Source organism: Schistocerca americana, chromosome 3 (assembly GCF_021461395.2).
Source record: "Schistocerca americana isolate TAMUIC-IGC-003095 chromosome 3, iqSchAmer2.1, whole genome shotgun sequence".
Taxonomy (NCBI): domain Eukaryota; kingdom Metazoa; phylum Arthropoda; class Insecta; order Orthoptera; family Acrididae; genus Schistocerca; species Schistocerca americana.
In genome coordinates, this window is record NC_060121.1 from 960,154,207 (window position 1) to 960,174,312 (window position 20,106).

At 37.4% G+C, this 20,106-nt stretch overlaps 1 protein-coding gene across 1 annotated transcript in view; it reads left to right on the plus strand.

The window, feature by feature from the left end:
- Positions 1 to 5,411: 5,411 nt before the first annotated feature.
- LOC124605226 (ADP-ribosylation factor 1) overlaps positions 5,412 to 20,106 on the plus strand; it is a 59,961-nt gene continuing 45,266 nt past the window's right edge. The window contains exons 1-3 of the mRNA XM_047136777.1: positions 5,412 to 5,544; positions 5,944 to 6,114; positions 10,880 to 10,989. Coding sequence (XP_046992733.1) covers positions 5,967 to 6,114; positions 10,880 to 10,989 — 258 coding nt within the window. The 5' untranslated portion in view covers positions 5,412 to 5,544; positions 5,944 to 5,966. The remainder of the gene's footprint in view (positions 5,545 to 5,943; positions 6,115 to 10,879; positions 10,990 to 20,106) is intronic.

Here is a 20,106-nt window from a genome sequence, read left to right on the forward strand (position 1 = left end):
AAGCTACGTACTTTTCTTTATAGCATTCATTACGTATCCTGTTTCAGACCTCACGCCATCCTGTGTGAGCTTATAGCATGCATTTCGGCCTTCTCTAGCAATATAACAAATTGTGTTATTTAGGCAAAGATCTTGAAGTGTTAAAATGCATATTAGGCTGGCATTAAAATGACAGAGTTACAGATTTCTAAAAATATTTATACCATGTAAAATATTCTAATATATTGAAAAACGCATGTGACTCAGTTTTACTTGACTCGTGTTACTTGCTACATCTTGTTAGGAAAAAAACTTTTTTCCTGCAAACAGAGAAATGAAAATATGACATTATGTGCCAAATAAGAAACTTAAAATTTCACTTTTCAAACACCGTGAAAAATTATAAGAGCATGACACTCCAGCATTCAGTTTACTGTCATATTCTACTTTGTACCAGTCTCCAATTTTCACACTTTCTATAGTTTCCTCAGTATGGTGAACTTCAGAAGCAAAATCCTTTTGAGACAACAGATATGTCTGTAGTACTCCTTTCTTGTAGTGAAAGCAGTGAATGCTTTTTATGTTTGGGACTGATGGCGTGGAAGAACATATCTGAGTCAAATTAAGTTTCACAATCCTTGCTTATGTTGACTCAACTGTAAAAACTTTTGTTTCTGCTTCTGCTGGCTTTTTTTGAGCTTCTTCCAGATGCTGCTTCTTAAATTCTTCATATTTTCCTTCGCTATGTGAATTTTCCCTTCTCTTACTCTGTTTTTCTGCTGCTGCTGAAGGCATCCATAATAAGAGCATCCTCTTCTTCGAATCTTAAAATAATAAAACTGTGACTCATATTACGTGATTCACATTACACATTTAATCTTCTGGTTTTACAATACTGGATGAAATTGGGAAATTTGTAGCATTGATATTAGTTACACATTCACACTAAGAAGTAAATTACCAGACAAGATAAAGTTCTCTCTAATATCTCTCTTGGTATAAAAATTTAATTACATGAAAGTGACTCATGTTTCAAGAAAGTTCACACTGTTGTATTATATAATTTGCCTCAATCTACGATTTACCTACTTCAGTTTTATACTTTTTAAGCAATACATTAGGGTATATAACAGTAATATAAATATGTTGTTGTTGTGGTCTTCAGTCCTGAGACTGGTTTGATGCAACTCTCCATGCTACTCTATCCTGTGCAAGCTTTTTCATCTCCCAGTACCTACTGCAACCTACATCCTTCTGAATCTGCTTAGTGTATTCATCTCTTGGTCTCCCTCTACGATTTTTACCCTCCACGCTGCCCCCTCCAATACTAAATTGGTGATCCCTTGATGCCTCAGAGCATGTCCTACCAACCGATCCCTTCCTCTAGTCAAGTTTGCCACAAATTTCTCTTCTGCCCAATTCTACTCAGTATCTCCTCGTTAGTTATGTGATCTACTCATTTAATATTCACCAGTCTCCTGTAGCACCACATTTCGAAAGCTTCTATTCTCTTTTTGTCCAAACTATTTATCGTCCATGTTTCAGATCCATACACGGCTACACTCCATACAAATACTTTCAAAAACGACTTCCTGACCCTTAAATCTATACTCGATGTTAACAAATTTCTCTTCTTCAGAAACGCTTTCCTTGCAATTTACAGTCTACGTATTATATCCTCTCTACTTCGACCATCATCAGTTATATTGCCCCCCAAATAACAAAACTCATTTATTATTTTCAGTGTCTCATTTCTTAATCTAATTTCCTCAGCATCACCCGATTTAATTAGACTACATTCCATTATCCTTGTTTTGCTTTTGTTGATGTTCATCTTATATCCTCCTTTCAAGACACTGTCCATTCCATTCAACTGCTCTTCCAAGTCCTTTGCTGTCTCTGACAGAATTACAATGTCATCAGCGAACCTCAAAGTTTTTATTTCTTCTCCATGAATTTTAATACCTACTCCGAATTTCTTTTGTTTCCTTTACTGCTTGCTCAATATACAGATTGAACAACATCGGGGAGAGGCTACAACCCTGCCTTACTCCCTTCCCAACCACTGCTTCCCTTTCATGTCCCTCGACTCTCATAACTGCCATCTGGTTCCTGTACAAATTGTAAATAGCCTTTCGCTCCCTGTATTTTACCCCTGACACCTTTAGAATTTGAAAGAGAATATTCCAGTCAACATTGTCAAAAGCTTTCTCCAAGTCTACAAATGCTAGAAACGTAGGTTTGCCTTTCCTTAATCTTTCTTCTAAGGTAAGTCGTAAGGTCAGTATTGCCTCACGTGTTCCAGTGTTTCTACGGAATCCAAACTGGCCTTGTTTCGACTCAGGTCTTTCAGTGCTCTGTCAAACTCTTCACGCAGTATCATATCTCCCATTTCATCTTCATCTACGTCCTCTTCCATTTCCATAATATTGTCTTCAAGTACATCGCCCTTGTATAGACCCTCTATATACTCCTTCCACCTTTCTGCTTTCCCTTCTTTGCTTAGAACTGGGTTTCCATCTGAGCTCTTGATATTCATACAAGTCGTTCTCTTATCTCCAAAGGTCTCTTTAATTCTCCTGTAGGCAGTATCTATCATACCCCTAGTGAGATAGGCCTCTACATCCTTACATTTGTCCTCTAGCCATCCCTGCTTAGCCATTTTGCACCTCCTGTCTATCTCATTTTTGAGACGTTTGTATTCCTTTTTGCCTGCTTCATTTACTGCATTTTTATATTTTCTCCTTTCATCAATTAAATTCAATATTTCTTCTGTTACCCAAGGATTTCTACTAGCCCTCGTCTTTTTACCTACTTGATCCTCTGCTGCCTTCACTACTTCATCCCTCAAAGCTACCCATTCTTCTTCTACTGTATTTATTTCCCCCATTCCTGTCAATTGCTCCCTTATGCTCTCCCTGAATCTCTGTACAACCTCTGGTTCTTTTAGTTTATCCAGGTCCCATTTCCTTAAATTCCCACCTTTTTGCAGTTTCTTCAGTTTTAATTTACAGGTCATAACCAATAGATTGTGGTCAGAGTCCACATCTGCCCCTGGAAATGTCTTACAATTTAAAACCTGGTTCCTAAATCTCTGTCTTACCATTATATAATGTATCTGATACCTTAATGATAATGATATGCCAATTCTTACCCGCCAGTTAGTTGAAATGAAGGTCCAATAATCTCCAATAATTCACACGCTCATCACACCGAAGAACATATGGTGTTATAAAAATGGCTACAAATTATGAAGCGAAGGCAATAATGGGCCACAAACCATTGTTGCCATACAGTAAAAAGCCCAGCTTTTTCAAAAAAATATATAAAAAGTACCAAATTTTAAACGTTTACATACCATAAGTGTGTCCCACTTTACGCGGAATATCCCAGAAACTGAACTGGCAGACTCTTGAAAACAAATGTAAACTATCCCAAGAAAGTCTAATAACAAAGTTTTGAGAACCAGATTTAAATCATAACTAAAAATGTACTACAACATCAAAGCTATCACTCACATAGGGATCATGAGGACAAGATTAAGTTAATTACTGTATGCACAGAGTCATTCAACAATCATTCTTCCTGTGCTCCATACAAGGACAGAATTGGAAGGAACCCTAATAACTGGTACAATGGGATGTATCCTCTGCCATGCACTTCACAATGGATTGCAGAGTATGGATATAATGTAGATGCCTGTAGGCATACCACATACCTCAATGTTGGGCAAAGTGAGGTAGGCCTTGGGTGAAATCTAAGGCCAATTAGATAGTGACTTTATTGAAAAGTTTACATTTTGCTTCTTTTATGGTACACTTTCACCTGTGTCAGTTTTTGCTGCTAATTATGATACACCCTGGATCCAAATTTTGCACCTGAGTGCTTCTGGCACTCCTCTGAGCTCTGTGCCTAGAACAGCCACTTCTGTTTTAAACGTCCCAGTCCAAAGCTGGGCAACTCATTTTCCTTAATCTTCAGCTGAAACCATGTCAGCTGTGGAAGATAAAATATGAGCTGTAACAAAGCGAGCGGAAATGGAAGGCTCATGCATTTTGTTTCAGCGCAGGTGATTCATTTGGTTTTGCAATACATCCATTGTGACAGGTAGAATTATTTGCAAGAGAAAGGGTTCAGCCCTGAAAAAAAAAAGCTGCTTTCATCCAGAAAACTAAGTGCACCACAATACAGTTAAACATTTATAAAAGTTACAGCTGGGTCACAGTTAATTAGTTTAGTGAAATGCTTCAAAATCTGTTTTCCCCCATGTTGCTTATATGTCTAACTTAGCACAAAATATTGTTCAGTGTTGGGGGATTCAATGTACATTTATGTGAAATAATACGTTTGTGTTAAGAAGAACAATAAACATGCACATAGTGTTTTGCATTACAGTAGCCAGATGACTCTCATTTACTGATAATAACCATAAGTATCCGGTTACAGTATCTGCTACAGAAACAAATAAAATTAAGCTTGGGCAGGGTTTTCAGGATTATTTGTTTTTGTTTTCATCTGGATAAAGATGGGAAAGGTGAACAAAAGTAAATCTGAGGCTAAGGAAGAGAACAGGAAGTGTAAATGGAATTGGAAGGGCAGTGTGAGCGGGGTCGGTCACACAAGTTCCAAATCAGTTCTCAAATCAGAGCCTTGAAATAGCTAAATTATGGAAAGAAATATATAATTTTGGTACGTTGATTCGATTATGTTAAATATATTGTACTTCTCGTAGGTAAAGAGTGACATATAAACACGCTTCCGAAAGTCACCAATTCGATAACTTAAAAAAAAAAAAAGCACATAATTGCTCTATACAATACATTCTTTTAATCTAAACTACTTTTAGTGTGACATGAGATGATGGAACCAAGGAAGAAATTAATGCTTGAAATTTATTTTCGTATGTGTGTTCATATATGTGATCGAAAGTTATTTCACTCATAAAAACACCGGTGACATCTCAATACGGACGTAATGTCAACCCCACCCTAAAACCATTAATTTATTGAAAATTAAAAGAAAAACACAGTTTCGAGATAATGCTCAAAATAACTGTGCCACACACACACACACAAAATAAAATCGTTATTTCATTCAAAATGCCAAGTTATCATTTAATTATTCGGAATAACGTATGAAGCGTTCTCATTAACTTATTTAAAAGCCCGCTACCAATGTCTACAGATACCAACACCGGTGAGTGAAGGTTCTAACGAAGAAAAATATTTCATTATATTAAAAACACATCACAGTTTCACCACAAATTTTCGTTAAAGAGTGTGCACATTCCGTTCTCGTCGAACTCCACACTTAACCTTGTGCTGAATCTGTCTTTCCTCCAAATACAAGCCTACACTGACGTTTCAAAGATAGTGCTTCGGTGCTTCCTGACATTTTGGTCACGTGTAAGCTCTTCGACCAATTACGTCAATCGTGAGACCCCCATACGTGGCATGAAGTACGAATCCTCTTCCACGTCCGCCATTTTGACATATACTATTAGTGTGCGGCCTGGTAAATGTGCTAGCATTTCGTAAGAAAGAGTGTGTCACGGAAGCTGTGAGCGTAAGTATGTTGCAGCATTAACAACGGAAACATCGCACGTGTTGTCTTGAAACTATATAAATGTGTGTAAGATGTTTTAACGTGCTATCGAGCAGTAATACATTGCAGTGGTTGCAGAGGAAGGTGACAAATAGCTACCTTTTCCGTTGGGTTGGTCGTTGTGTATGTTGGTGCATATTGTTGTTCGGTACAGAAATTATCGGTTTTCATTAATAATTCGGGGGCAGCCTTGCTCGCTGTAAACGGTTTGTTGTCGCAATATATAATTTGTTAGGAGCCGGTGGTTGAGTCATACAATGCCATTTTAGAATCAATAGCCTTGCCCGTTGCTTAACCTCAAAAGTTGGGAATAGCATGCTTTCTGAAGTTGGTGATTGAAAGTGTTTCATTTCTCTACAGGTGTTTGTACTGATAAAGTAAACATGGGAAATGTTTTCGCAAATCTCTTCAAAGGCCTATTTGGCAAGAAGGAAATGAGGATATTGATGGTGGGATTAGATGCTGCCGGAAAAACCACCATTTTATATAAACTGAAGTTAGGAGAAATAGTAACAACTATTCCAACCATAGGTAAGTGAAACTGTGATTGTTAACTTTGTTTGGTTACTTTGTATTGTAAGTAATAAGCCAGTCGTGACATTTACAAATTCACTTGAACGTCATTGTGGTATGATACAATTGAAAAGCTTACAACTAAGGTGTGAGTGGCTACGCCCATTTGTAGACTGTTTTGACACATTTCTTGTGACGTGTACACTACTGACACGTTGCACCCTGAAAAATAAATTTTTCGGTATGTAATTAGCATTGTATTTTAAGTGACTTCTCACTCGAATTTCGTAGAGGCACGGAAAAAAATTGAATAGGTATCAAAGCCGAAAGACTTCGAATATTAATGTTAACTTCAGAATTGTATTCAGCTGTGAATAAAATGTACATTTATGTTCAGTGTGGAAGTTGGGGAGAAATTCAGATATATAGGCCTACTTCATAGTTCATAAATATAGACAGTAGTGAACCCAGTTTGTATGCGTTATATTGATTAGTTGGTCTAGATTTCTGTAAGTTTAGTTTTTGCTCAAATTTTTACAAGGATGCGTGCTAAAGATTAAACATCTGTGCTGTATTAGTTCAGGTGGAATTGACTGAATATTAAGGTACCAAACTTGTGTGAGTGGATAAATGTAGAATCCAATTTTGTCATGTCCGTTATGATTATCCGGTCTGTTATGCTGTGGTCGGTTGATGAATTTTGTCTAAATTCCCAACGTTTTGTCCCTGTCTGTGGGAGACATACACCCGCTTGCTCACTACTGACAATTTTGTGTTTGAGCAGTACTGTAGTGCAGTTTTGAAATGTTGACATTTGCAATGTAGTGCTCTAGTTCATTACTGTAAATTCTATGCTTCAGCAAGGAGTGAAAGGTAAATTGAATATTCTGATTTGTCAGTGACATTGATGATAAAATTTGTTCATTCATTGTCTACAAATGACAGTTTAACAGTAGGACTAGTAGTTTTGTATTGCAGGTAAGTGTACGGAAATTTTTTGGCCTGTTTGTTTTAGAAAAATGTGCTCCATCAGTTATATCTTTAGGTTATAAATATGTACAGCACAAATTGAGGATAAATAGTTCCAGCATTTCCAATTACTGAAGTTTGTTTACAGTAGAAACAGTGCACTAATATAAAATTTGCTAATGTACTATTACAAACTATTTGAAATATCTTCTTCACATAAGTGAGCAATAACAACTAGTTCCATTCTATTGAGCTACATGCTATGGAGAAAGTTCCATATGTTAAACTGTTCATGTGGTTGTTTAAGATGATTCCATTGCAGTTGTGTACCTGGCTATGAACATCTGTGGCAGTTGTTTACGGGACAGTACCATAAGAACAACCTAGCTGACAATAAGCTTGGTTGCCTTTAATGTTCAGTTCATTGTTGGTGTATCTCACTCTGATGGAAGTTAACAGGATGAAATGTGAACAAACATGGAGACCAGAAAGGAATTGTTAAGGTTGCATTTTCAGTGTGTCAAGTTTATTGTATTCAACGAAATGTCAAAAGCTAGAAAGAAATCTTTACAGTAAAACAGTGAGGCACTTACAAAAGTGCTTAGCTGCACATTAACATCAAACATCAGTGTATCAAATATACAACAGCTTAACTGCAGCAGTCATCAGACAAGACTGGACAGATCACGCATTCCATGCATGTCACATTTTACTCTGAGTGAATGTGCGTTTCAATTGGGGGGGGGGGGCAGTTGTTACGGTGACAGGCTTGAAATTAAGTGTAAAGACTCTCACAGGTAGTGTATTATTTGCCTTTTTATCAAAGAATTTTGTACTGCCAATGAGTGTCTCCATGTCCATCACCTAATGCATGAAGTCTACAGCTGCACTTGGATATTTCCTACATTGTGGAAACTTGTCAATAAAATCCTGAAATTTTGTTTTTGTTGGCAATTTTGTCACATGTAAAGTTACTTTGATTCGGTAACTGTATTCCAGATGTGATGCAGTTCTGGTTCTTAAAGTTGGTTTGCATGCAGTGATCTGTTAACATAAATCACATCTACACAGATTGTTGTATGTGCACCAAAAGTTTGCGTGAATTAGATGTGCGCAGGCCTGGAAGTTGGAGGATTGAGTAAAATTACTCAAACTTCTGGATGCAAATCTCATCTGTAGAGATAAATCATAGCATTTGGACCAGAAAGTTGCAGAGTTGATATTTATGTTGGCTATTTGTTCAGTCTTGTTTTTCATATTTGCAGATGGAGTTAATTCCAAAGTAGTTGTTAAGAGTTATTCCTTTAGAGTTCATTGCTGTCTTTATTGAAGTGTGTAGGTAATAAATGTCGATGGAAAGTTAAGAGCAAGAAACACAGCAATTGAGATGGGAAGACCATTATTAATCATTCTTTAATAGTGAAAATATATTGACACAACAGCAAATGGGGGAACTGTAATATGAAGAAGTCAGTTGCAAACTGTTAACCAAAACACTCAGTTCTGTCTGCTCTTCACTTGGAAAACTATTATATTGATTTGCATAGGGGATTGCTAGCCGTCTCTCACTTAGTACTTTGAGATTTGGCTACTACCTCACAGCTATATGCCATATCTTGTGGCAATGTAGTTAAAATAATAATAAAAACTATTTATTCTATAGAAGGGTGCCACCAGAATAGTGTTAATGAAACATCATGCAACAGTGCCTTCAGGGCTATAGTGATTCTTATGCTTCAGTGTCAGATTTACCCCTGGGGAATCTGTGATTCACAGCAGGAATGAATAAAAATGGAAAAAGAGCCAGTAACTTGCCACAATTGATACACCGTATTGAAATCCTGACAATGAATATAGCACACATGTTAGGTATTTCACTCAGTGCCTATTTTAACATTGTTGTTAGAATTCCAAGAACATTCTCCTGTTGCTTAAGTGCTCAGTGTCACTGTCAGCTGCTCATGCGGCGAAGTTGCTTTCCTCATAAAAAGCATTTCCCCATGTTATATGAAGAGTTTGTATCTTGGAAATATTTGTTTCTATGTCCATTCAAGTATCTCTAGTTTGGGTTTTCCCAGTAAGGCTGGTATTACACTATCAAACTTTTTTTTGTCAAAGTTGATATGTCAGCTATTTATGTCAAAGAAATTTGATAATATATTAAGGAATATGATCAAATCTAGAGCCTCACCATAGATTTGATCAAAAGTTGTTCGTGTTCTGTTCCATGCATTGTGAAATGTAACTGCTTGGAGCAGTGGCATTGCTACAGCTATTTAACATCTCTGTAGTGTGTTTGTAAATATGGCTTCAGAATTTAGATGGTGATGATCCTTGGACTCTTTTTAATGACCTTGCTTCGACTGGGATAAGGGGTGAGCAAGGGGCGCATTATGTGCTGATGGCAGACGGAATATGCTGCAGTCAACTTCATATCCACAATCGCAGCTATAGGCCTACCCATCCACTTCATCTGGAAACATCTAGGCTAGCTTTTCAGCAAGCTGGAGTAGAATTGGTGGCCACACTCCAAAATATTTTTTTTTCCTTAGCTTTCATTTTACTTTGTCTGTTTTTTAACTCTGGATGCCACTAGTAAAAAACTGTTATTTGTTGGTGCTTCTTACTAATTTTGTAGTTGCAGTTGTTTTCTTTAATGTGCACTGTTTTGAGTGCTGTGTTCCAAACTAGAGTTGCTTGATCCTGTATCAAGGAATTGCGGTGTTAGTCTGTCGTCTGCACATATAGTATTTATCAGGTGAGTGTAGTTTTGTGACATGAGGAGCCACTTCACTGAGCAAGTACTGAAATGAAATGTGCCATCATCTGTTTGTAAGTAATTTATGACTTGACGTCATCCACTTGCAGCTCTCGTAACAAATTTTGCTAAATGTTTGTATTATCTCAACCTAAAACTCATGGCTTCATCCAAGTATGTTTTCCTTTTTTGTGCCGCTTGCCTTCCAAATGCACATGCAATGCAATTGTGGTACAAGCAATGGCGGTGCTTAACAAGTTGTTGTTGTTCGCAATCTTGAACTTTGACGGCAACGTAATACCCCTATGTAGCACCGAGCCAAACATCTTTGTCAAAGAAATTTGCCGAATATTTGATCATATTTCTTTGTCAAAGAAATGTGATAGTGTAATACTGGCCTAACTCAAAAAGTAAATTTATATCTGAAAACTGCTGTTGCTCAAGGAACCACTGTCTTGACTCTTTGATAAATTACCCACTTCATAAATTTTGATTGCGTTGTTTTAAGACAGATTGTAAGTACTTACCATAAAAGTATTTCCTGAGAGTCTGAACTAAACTGAAATAATATTTCTGTAGCACATTCATTTGCCATTGAAATTTCTTTCCTGGGCTTATAGGTGGTGGACCAGCAGTAGATTGACTGTGATACTTCCAGCAATTTATTGTATGTACAGACATTTGTGCAGGCAGATAACTGAATGTTAACTCACCATTAATAATTGTTCAGTATATGCTGTGATTTGAGTGCTTGGTGTCATGTGTCTGAAAATTTGCTTTTATGAAGCACTTCTGTTGAAGATGGTTCTTAAGGCAGTGGGGGTCAGTGCTTTCTGGCATCTGAGTGAAGAATCCTACATTTTAATAGTTTTCATACTGTTGCTGTGGTATTAACTTTGGATAGGAAATGACATGGCAGGGCTTTGATTTATTCAGAAGTTAACTTTTAATTTTAATAAAATAATTTTACCTTGTGATATTGTGTGTATGATGCATGAAAGCCTTTAGTTTGTGTGAAGATGTTCCAAGTAATTGCTATGTTATCTTTCTCTGTAGGATTCAACGTAGAAACTGTGGAATATAAGAACATCAGTTTTACTGTATGGGATGTTGGTGGTCAAGATAAAATAAGGCCTTTATGGCGGCACTATTTCCAGAACACACAGGTTTGTAATTGCCTTGCTTTTGAGTTGCTGCAGAAAGCTTCTATAGATAGTACCATATGTCAGTGTTATAGCTGATAAAATTAGCGTAAAAGGAAAAACTGTAAATTGTTAGTCAGGTATAAAACTACTTGTTAGTTACTACCGTGGAATGTAGTTCCTAAAGTCAGAACTACGTGCTGCTGCCGCCAACAATGCTTTGTTTAACTTGCAGTTATCTAGTTGTGTGGTGTACATGAGTACTCGGTTAATTGGCACTGACTGTAGCCCATTTAACTATCACTGACTCACAATAAGCATTCTTGGAGTTTTAAGCAAACTTTGACAAATGCAATGTAAAGTCCACAATTCCCAGTTGTCTTAGCTCTTTTTTCCATAGCATCCAGTTAACAGTAATGGTGTAGACTGGTGTAGGTTGCTGTATGTCATGTCACTCATTGTTGTAATAATGTTGCAGCCGTATTTTATCACAACACCCCAAGCTTACTTTTAGATAAATATTTAATTGATGCTCTCATGTTAATGTACAGAGAGTACAAAGAAGTATTGCAAGCTAAAGCGGAATGGATGAAGATTCTTGTGAATCTGAAATCAGCATACTAATCAAAGAATGCGAAACACAGAGTGAAAAGTGTGAAAAGAAATCTATCATTAAATGCACTCCTGGATGTGAGGTGTTGCCTTCAAAACTATAGGAATGAAAGAATGTAAAGTTGCTGAACTATGTTGTGAAGACAGTATGCAGTTAAATCATTAAATAAAATTTCCTTCAAAACTAAAGGAAGCTGCTGACTTATATTATGAAGACATTACGTAGTTTCATCACTGACGCCATTAAATAAAACCGATCATGATAAGTTTGTTAAAATTTATGAATATTTCTTCACCTCGAGTGCAAGTCAGTGGAAACCCAGAATGCAAAATCTAAGAAAACAGTGATAGTGAAGCACAAAATTAGAGAAAGGAATGAACTAGAACCTGTTTGTGCTGTCACTTTCCAAGGACTGCCTGGTTTATCTATAAAGCAAATTCCACAAAGGAGGGAGGTTACCAAAGTGGGAGGAAGAGAGAGATCAGGAAAGGATCATAAGGAACTAACTATTGCCATTAAGAGTGGTATAAAGAAATAGAAATGCAGAGAGCGCAACCCTGGAAGGGGAACTTGTAAGAGATGTTATTTGCCTTCAGATCTTGGCCAGTAAAATAATCGAGTGTCTCTAAAGAAAGAAAAAGTTCCTTGTCAATTTTTAACATATATTTCACACATGTTTCAGTCTTATAATTCAGGACGCTCATATCGATGCTTGCTCCACTCTTCTGGAAATAAAATGAAACATGCCTGGAGGAGAAGAAAGAACTACAAACTACAGATACTTACATAGAAATTGTGTAAAGTAGTTTCATGTTCGATGTAATAAAGGAAGATGATCCAACTCTTTCGGATTTACTTTGACAGGTAGCAAAACCATTATTTCAAAACTGTCAGTGAGATTTTCAATGCTAGGTAAATATGGTTATATGGTCTGTGCATCATGGTCCATACTAAGGAGCAAGAACAAGGGGAAAGCATTGTTTTCTGCATCTGGTTTGAGATGGAATCTTAAGAGGACGCAGTAAAGTTGCTTTGATGCAACTGAACTTTCTTCTGACTTACATACGAAACAACCAAATGGCGATAAAAATACTATACATGTGTTCTTATTCTTGCAACAGCCAAAGTAAAAAGTTGTATGATTGCAGCACACTTGGAAAAAGAGCACAAAATTCAATGATATTCACCCCTTCAATTCTGTTCGTACCTGTAGCTACATGCCTCCAGAACGAGTGTTTGGTAGAAATAAGTCATGCAGACTAAGATATCTTGTCTTCTAAAGAATATAAAGTTTTAGAAGAGTGTGGTATTCTTTGAGTTCTAAACATAGATTGGATTGTTAAAAATTTGGAAAAGAAGAAAGTTGTCTGCTTTGCTAAATTACTTTGAAATTCCAGACGCTGCAGTGGAGTTTTACAAGAAATGTCCTTGACGAATATCGTATAGACGTAAAAGAGAGAACTTGACAATAAATGTATATAACACGCAATACTTTTTGTAGCAGAGTTACTCTTTTATTACTTTCATGTAGTGTTGATGATAACTATTTCAGGTTCACAGTTACATTAAAACAGTTAGGTTTTTGTTGTATTACGCTACTGTATTTCTAGTATTGTTTAAATTTTAATATATTTCGTTACAATGCTTTATCAGTAAGATCTAGTAATTGTGTAAAAATTATAGTGTTCAGTAGTATTTATGGTGAAAATAGAAAAATTGTTTTATGAAAAATTGTATCTTTGCATTTGTCAAGTTTCGGAAAAATGCTCCTCAGTTTTCCCATCTCCCCAGGCCACCAGTCACAGTATCTCATTGTAGTTGAACATTTGTGGTGCATGATCGCTATCTATCATTGTTACCTGAATTTGCCACTACCTCGCAGGAAAAATGGTATAAGATATCTTTGGAAACTATACAGTGCCTGTATTTTAACATTCAGAGATGGTAGCTGTTTGGAATGCCATTGAGTTTCCTACTCCATATTAGGCACGGCGGTGTGTTTGATGTTCCCATATTTGTGTCCACCCTGTTGTGGTGAAGGAGTTATCTATAGCATAGCCAGGGATCTGTGTTAGGTTGGAAGTATATAGTTTTATTGTGAATTGACAAAGCTAACAGGTGTTATCTTTGTTACCATCCACATTTGTTTCTTACCACCGAAAATCTTTCTCTCTTTCTTGATGTCACACAATTAAGTCTTCAATTTGCATGAAGATGTTAATATAACCAACTTTGATTCCACCAGGAATTATATAAATAAATCCCTGCCCTAAACCCCAGTCTGATTTTATGGGAATGTTATGAGTTTTCGATTCCCACGAACAGAATGTAATAATGAGCAGGAGGAGTAACACTTACCGTGAACTTCTCGCCTAGTGCAAAGTCTGAAGCGACTGGAAAAAAGTGCAGGTGGCTCTTGTAAATAAGTGGCTGTACCTTGACATTAGTTTGCTGCCGAGTTCTTCAGAATATTCTCAGTTTGAATATAATAGATTTCCTTGAGAGGGAAGAGATGCCCACCAATCAGAACCGATTTAGAAAGTATCACTCATGCGGATCTCAGCTTGCCCATCATATCCTGTTAATCATGAAGGGCAACAGGCAGATTCCATATTCCCCAATTTTCGAAAAGTGTTGGAAACTGAGCCCCAGCGCAGACTGGTGATGCTTTGGGAACTCTAATGGTAATTTCTGGAGGGAAGGTAACATTCATTCTGAGGAACACTGTTTAGAAAATTTAGAGGACTGTCATTTGAAACTGGCTGCAGAATGATTCTACCACCACCATCGCACGCTTTGTGCAAGAACCATGAAGAAATGTCAAATTAGGACTTGTAAGGAAGCATATGGACAGTCGTTTCCCTTGCTGTGTATTTGCGAGTGGAACAGGAATGTGAACCATACTGTGGTTTGTGGAATGTGATGTATTATTGAAAGACTGTGTGGAATAACTTCATGAGAGGTAGTTTTAAAGCCGTCCTCAACAGACTCGTAGCTTGGGTGGTTACGTCATGTGACAGAATAATTGAAGGCCATATTATGCACGTGTCTTCCATGGTTGCAAAGAGTACTACTACTATTTTGAAATGTGCTTAAGAGGCCGGTAGAGATGTAGATGTGGCAAAACACACGCTGTGAATCAAAACTACCTGAATTCTGATTCATGAAACTGATACGAGGCAAGTGAAGTGTAACTTTCCTTCTAATGTGGTAGCATCTGGAGGCTGTTCTTGTGTCATTGTTGTACTCTGTCTTTTACCCCCAAATCATTATAATTACTTTAAAATCCAAAATTGCTGTCTGTTACACAACCTTTCTGTAAATAATCTTCGATACTGTGTTGAGTTAGCAAATCAGATTAGGCTATTTGTGATTTACGTGGACTACAGTGGTGGAAATATTTATTGAATCACCTCTTACAATTAACAATTTTTGTTACAATCATTGAATAACTGAGCTAAATTTGCCTGATTTCTCTTGATTTCTATCAGAAGTGAAGATACACAATAATTTTTGTTAATTTGTTTTTATAAAAATGTTTATTATAATTTTACACTTTCTTGAGAAATGAGTGAAAGTGGATATGTCAGCTATTCTGTTTGCTGTTCTGAAATATGAATACTAATGTTGAAAGATAAACATTGCATATTAATGTTGTAACATAACACTGATAGATTTTAGTGTTTGTATTGCCGCATATGAACACACTATTGCATTTAATACTTTGTTGCTCCACCAAGCACCTTAATCACCACTTGGCATTGAGACAATTAACTTTTTAATTTACCCCTAACTCAGTTCATGAAACAACACGTGCACAGGGGTCTCCAACAGCTCCCGTTTATTCTGTGGCTTCTTTTTGGTGATAGCATTTCCCATAACCTTCCAACAGTTCTCAATAGGATTGAGATCAGGGCTGTTTCCAGGCGACTCTAATACTTAAACCACATTTTGTTAAAGATATGATTTTACCTGAAATGTAGAAGTACGTGATAATTAACCAGGAAAGTAATCTGCTTTGTGTTCGGTACAAATATTAGTCATAGGACTCATTTTCAAAGCTCTGTGGCAAGGAGCGGAGTCATCCTGAAAAATGCAGTTGGAAACATCTCCAAACTGGTCTCTAATGGTTGGCATAAGCTTCCTTTCAAGAATGCTTATGTAGGCGTCTGTGTTGACAGTGCCATTGGTGAAGTCGACCTACTCCTTGATTGGAAATGCACCCCCAGGCCATCTGTCCTTGTGGGTGTTCGACTGTATGTGTTATGCATGATGGCAAATGATCTTCATCTTTTTTTCAACGTACAAACATCTTAGCCATGCAGATTAAATTTGGACTCTTCTGAAAAGATTACTTTATTCCACATCTGTGGTGTCCATGTTGCATGTGCCTTTGCCCATTGTAGTCACTGTTGTCGCATTATCTTGATCAATAAAGGCTTCCTTCTAGGACGACGGGCTTGGAGTCCAACCTCCAGTAGTCTCTTACAGTTCTACTGGTTACTGAGATGTCGCACATTTCTTCCCAGTCTCGCTTTAGTTCAGCTGATGACAGGCGATGACCATTGAGTGAAAGCCTTTTCAATATCCTGTCCTGTTTGGCAGTAGATGCCCTTTTCCGACCTCTTCCTTTCTGACAATCAACATTTCCTTTTTCCCTGTATTTTCTTAGTAACCTTGAAATCATAGACTGATTCTATCCTGTCTTAGAGGCTCTCTCTGTGGTGCTGAGACCAACAGACGAATAAGCAAGCATAGCAGCTTTCTTTTCTGGCGTTAATTCAACTGACCTGCCCATCTTCTCACTGCAAAAGTCTCAACTCAAAATGGCAGTATAAACACTGGTTTCATTGTAAAACCAAATGACAACAGTGTGTTGTGTATTGTTGGAAAACATGCATGAAGTAGTCAGATTATTAAGGCAAGAATATGTCAACAGAGTTTAGCAACAATGGGACTGGTATAACCTGAAGCAAACTGCTGCAAAAGACAAAAAGATGAAGTAATTCATGGTGATGCAATAAACATTTCCACCACTGTATATTAAATGACCACTTTAACACTGTCAGTAAACAATTTATTTTATTTACTGTGTGGATATGTCAGAAATATTAAAATCTCAAACTGCAAACAAAATATCAAGTCCATGAATACTGTCTGTTGATCAATCTGTCATCACCAGGAACTCTGTTGGATTGCCAGGAAGAGCTCTTGAGAGATATGTCACTGATTTTGCCCCTATTTGATATATGCAAGGCCAGGCCCAAAATGAAAGTGACAGAAGAAGAAACATTCAGAGAAACAGTGTTTGTGGCATGGATTGGGTGGGGTATGAATCTTTTATTTTAACATAATTTCCAGGAAGTAGTTGTTCCAATGGAAAGAGTACAGAATAATTGGAGGGTGATGGGATTGAGTCCATTTGCAGAACACTCTTGAGTTTACTTTTATTTTCATAAAAGGCTGTGGAGAATCACAGTTGCAAACAAATTTCCAGGAAGGGATTGTAAGGCATAAATGAGAATTTTGTATGTTAAATTAGTTTCATTATTTTTCAGTCATGATGTGCTAGGGTTACATTCTTTGTAAAAAAAAAATTTTAGGGGAAGCAGTAATTCACAGCATTTTGCACACACTATAAACACTGCACTTGTGCAGTTACATGTATGTTTAAGGCTACTATAGAAAAAACTATTCACTTTTAATAAAAGGTTCTCTATAATCTTGCAGTTTGGCTGCAAACCACAACTGTAACGTATCATGTCACAAAATGTTGGTGAGGATAGCACATGATGTAAAGTGGAATGTATTTTGCTGCACCTTTACAGGTTGCAATTTTTCCGTTTCAGTGAGATGAGAGAAGTTTTGAAGCTTTTTGATGAAATTCTTTACCTGAAGTCAAAAATAGACATTGCAGGGTTGCACTAGTTTAGTGCGTTTACAGGAATCAATTTAATAAAATCACTTTAATATAGTGTGAATACAATCCATCATCTTCTATTGTCGTATGATTGTGGCTTTGTTTTTCCTGTAAAGAGTCGGTTAACATAAGAAATTTGTTGTGCATAAAGGGTTTTGTCTTGAGTTCCAAATTTTCCTTTCCATTTAATTCTTTTATTGAAATTATTAATAAAGACAATATATTGAGCATATTTTGGTTATTTGCAGTGTAAGTAACATGGAAATTAAAAATAAAAATAAGGTTCCACATAGGGACGCAACACCATGACTCTTGGATTACTGTTCTGTACTGTTAACGCCAGCCACTACTCGGAAACTACAACAAAAATCACTCATGGCTAGCCCGATCCGTGCCAAAAATGCTTTTTTCTCAAACACTTGGCTATCTGGAGCTTCACTTCAGGGCAAGATATGCAGTACCGTAAATTTGGAGGGAATTGGTTATGGGTGGGTGTAGTCGTCTTGTCAGAAGACATTGAGTTCTGGTGTTGGTTCCTACCTGATTAAGAACTGACCAGATCTATCATGGCAATTAAAAGCCAGGAGGATTGTTCCATATGCACAGTGCCTTAAGTTCCATTGTAGAATTAATGTGTCAAGTATTTCTCCAGCAGTTATCAGTATTAAAGCCGTTTCTAACGAAACATTTCTGTAGTTTCTGGGGGTAGGTGATGAGAGCGAAACCTGCCTTTGCTGATGCTTGGAATGTCTTTGTAAAGAGGGAGGTTAGAATTGTTTTCTAGTTCTGTTTACTTTCGTACAAAGTGCACTTCCCCACTGTACTGTAGAAGTGGAGGTTGTGTTTGGCTAAGTATGGGTTGCCGGAAAGTAGGTGTGGGTCTGATGGTACCAGTTGACATGTTTTGTTTTTGAGCTGTCTATCAACAAGTTTTTTGTCAGCACTATTCATTGAGGATGGTGAGCAATATTCTGAGACAGGCTGAACTAGTCCCATTGAAGTACGAAATGTTGATGCAATTGATCCCCATAATGTGCCACAGTTTCGGAGGTCGTTTTTTCCAGTTTTGATTTTGACAGCTGTTCAAAATAAATATTGTATGTAACTGTTCCATCACATGAGACCCCTAGATATTTTAGGTTTCTGTTGTGCCTGAAGAACCTTCTTTCAAGGTGGACAGTGAACCTTTGGTTAGCCATTTTGTTTAGATGAAATATTGAGAGTTATTTCTTAGTGGCACTAGGGTGCTACCTCCATTTTCAGAAATATCCACTAACAGCTGATAGATTATTGGCAAATATGGACTCCGTAACTTAAAGATCTCTGTGCCTCATTGCAGAGCCCTATTATCAACATAGCCAAACTACTTTGATGTGGTTTCATGTGTATCTGGGCATATCCTTGTCATAGCTCATTTATTAGCTTCATCTGTTTACTTGCGTTGTTGGCCATTAGTGCTTGGAAACATCGGTTACTGGGCCTATCATTGGTGAGATGACTTGGAGAAATTTCAGAGGCAGGTGTTAGATCAATGAATGCAACTGAGGATTTCTCTCGATTCTGGAAGCCAGCTTCTATGACAGTTCTTAGGGAGAGGACTTGATCATTGCAATTGAGATTAGGTCTGAATCCTGCCTGTTCTACCGGTTTATTTCCGAAGATCTTGTGAAGTATTCTATTGTACACCATTCTTTCCAGGCACTTATGTAGCATTCGAAGTAAAGCTACGAGTCAATAACTTTCGTGCCTGTTGTTTGGTTTACCTTGTTTCGGTAAGGTTGTGACTTAACACTTGATTCACATCATGTGGTGCCCATTTTTAGAACGTAACTCAGCAAGCCATTTTTTCACATACTTGACACGGTGCAAAAGGAATTACGTGTGAATGCCATCAAAGCCTGGGATTTCCCTGGTCCACGTTGTTATGGCAGTCATTACTTGCCCAATGTTGACTGGTAGAGAGTATTCAATTGTAGTTTGCAGTTTGTTTTGTGTGCCGTTAATTTCTTCTTAGCCCCAGTAGTATGTGCTCAGCCTCAAGGAGTTCTGGAAGCGGACACAATGTTGGCAGCAACAGGGTTGGAAGTAGCAGAACCATATGTGCGAGCTCGCAAGGTGCTACCACGTAGTGTTCTGAGTAAAGACCAAGCTTTCCTGCTTGATGCACAGAAGTCCACGGATTTGAAAGTCTGTCCACTTTATATGTCTGTGTCAGTGTTACCCAGCAACTCCTCTGCAATTCAGTATACAGAATGAGACATAGTAATCTTGTTGCAGTTCATTTTCTGTCCTTTGAAGCAAGTGTCTATTGTTTATGCAATTGTTCTTTGGTGGAAGTCTGTGTGTATTCATGGCTGGGGTCGGCTACTTCAGTCGCCCACAGCGCTGCATCGCCCTGAATGTACGACATTACGTATTGGATCTTTTGTGCCTCATTCCACACACTAGGTAGGATATTTTTGAAACTTTTCACAAATACTGTGGGTGTACTGATTTTTGCTCCGTAGTAAATGTTCGAAACTGCCTATTTTTAATTAAGCTCTCTTCAACAAATATCTTCAGATTGTGCTTGTTTCCTCCTTGCATATAGGCTGTGTGCTCCGATCCG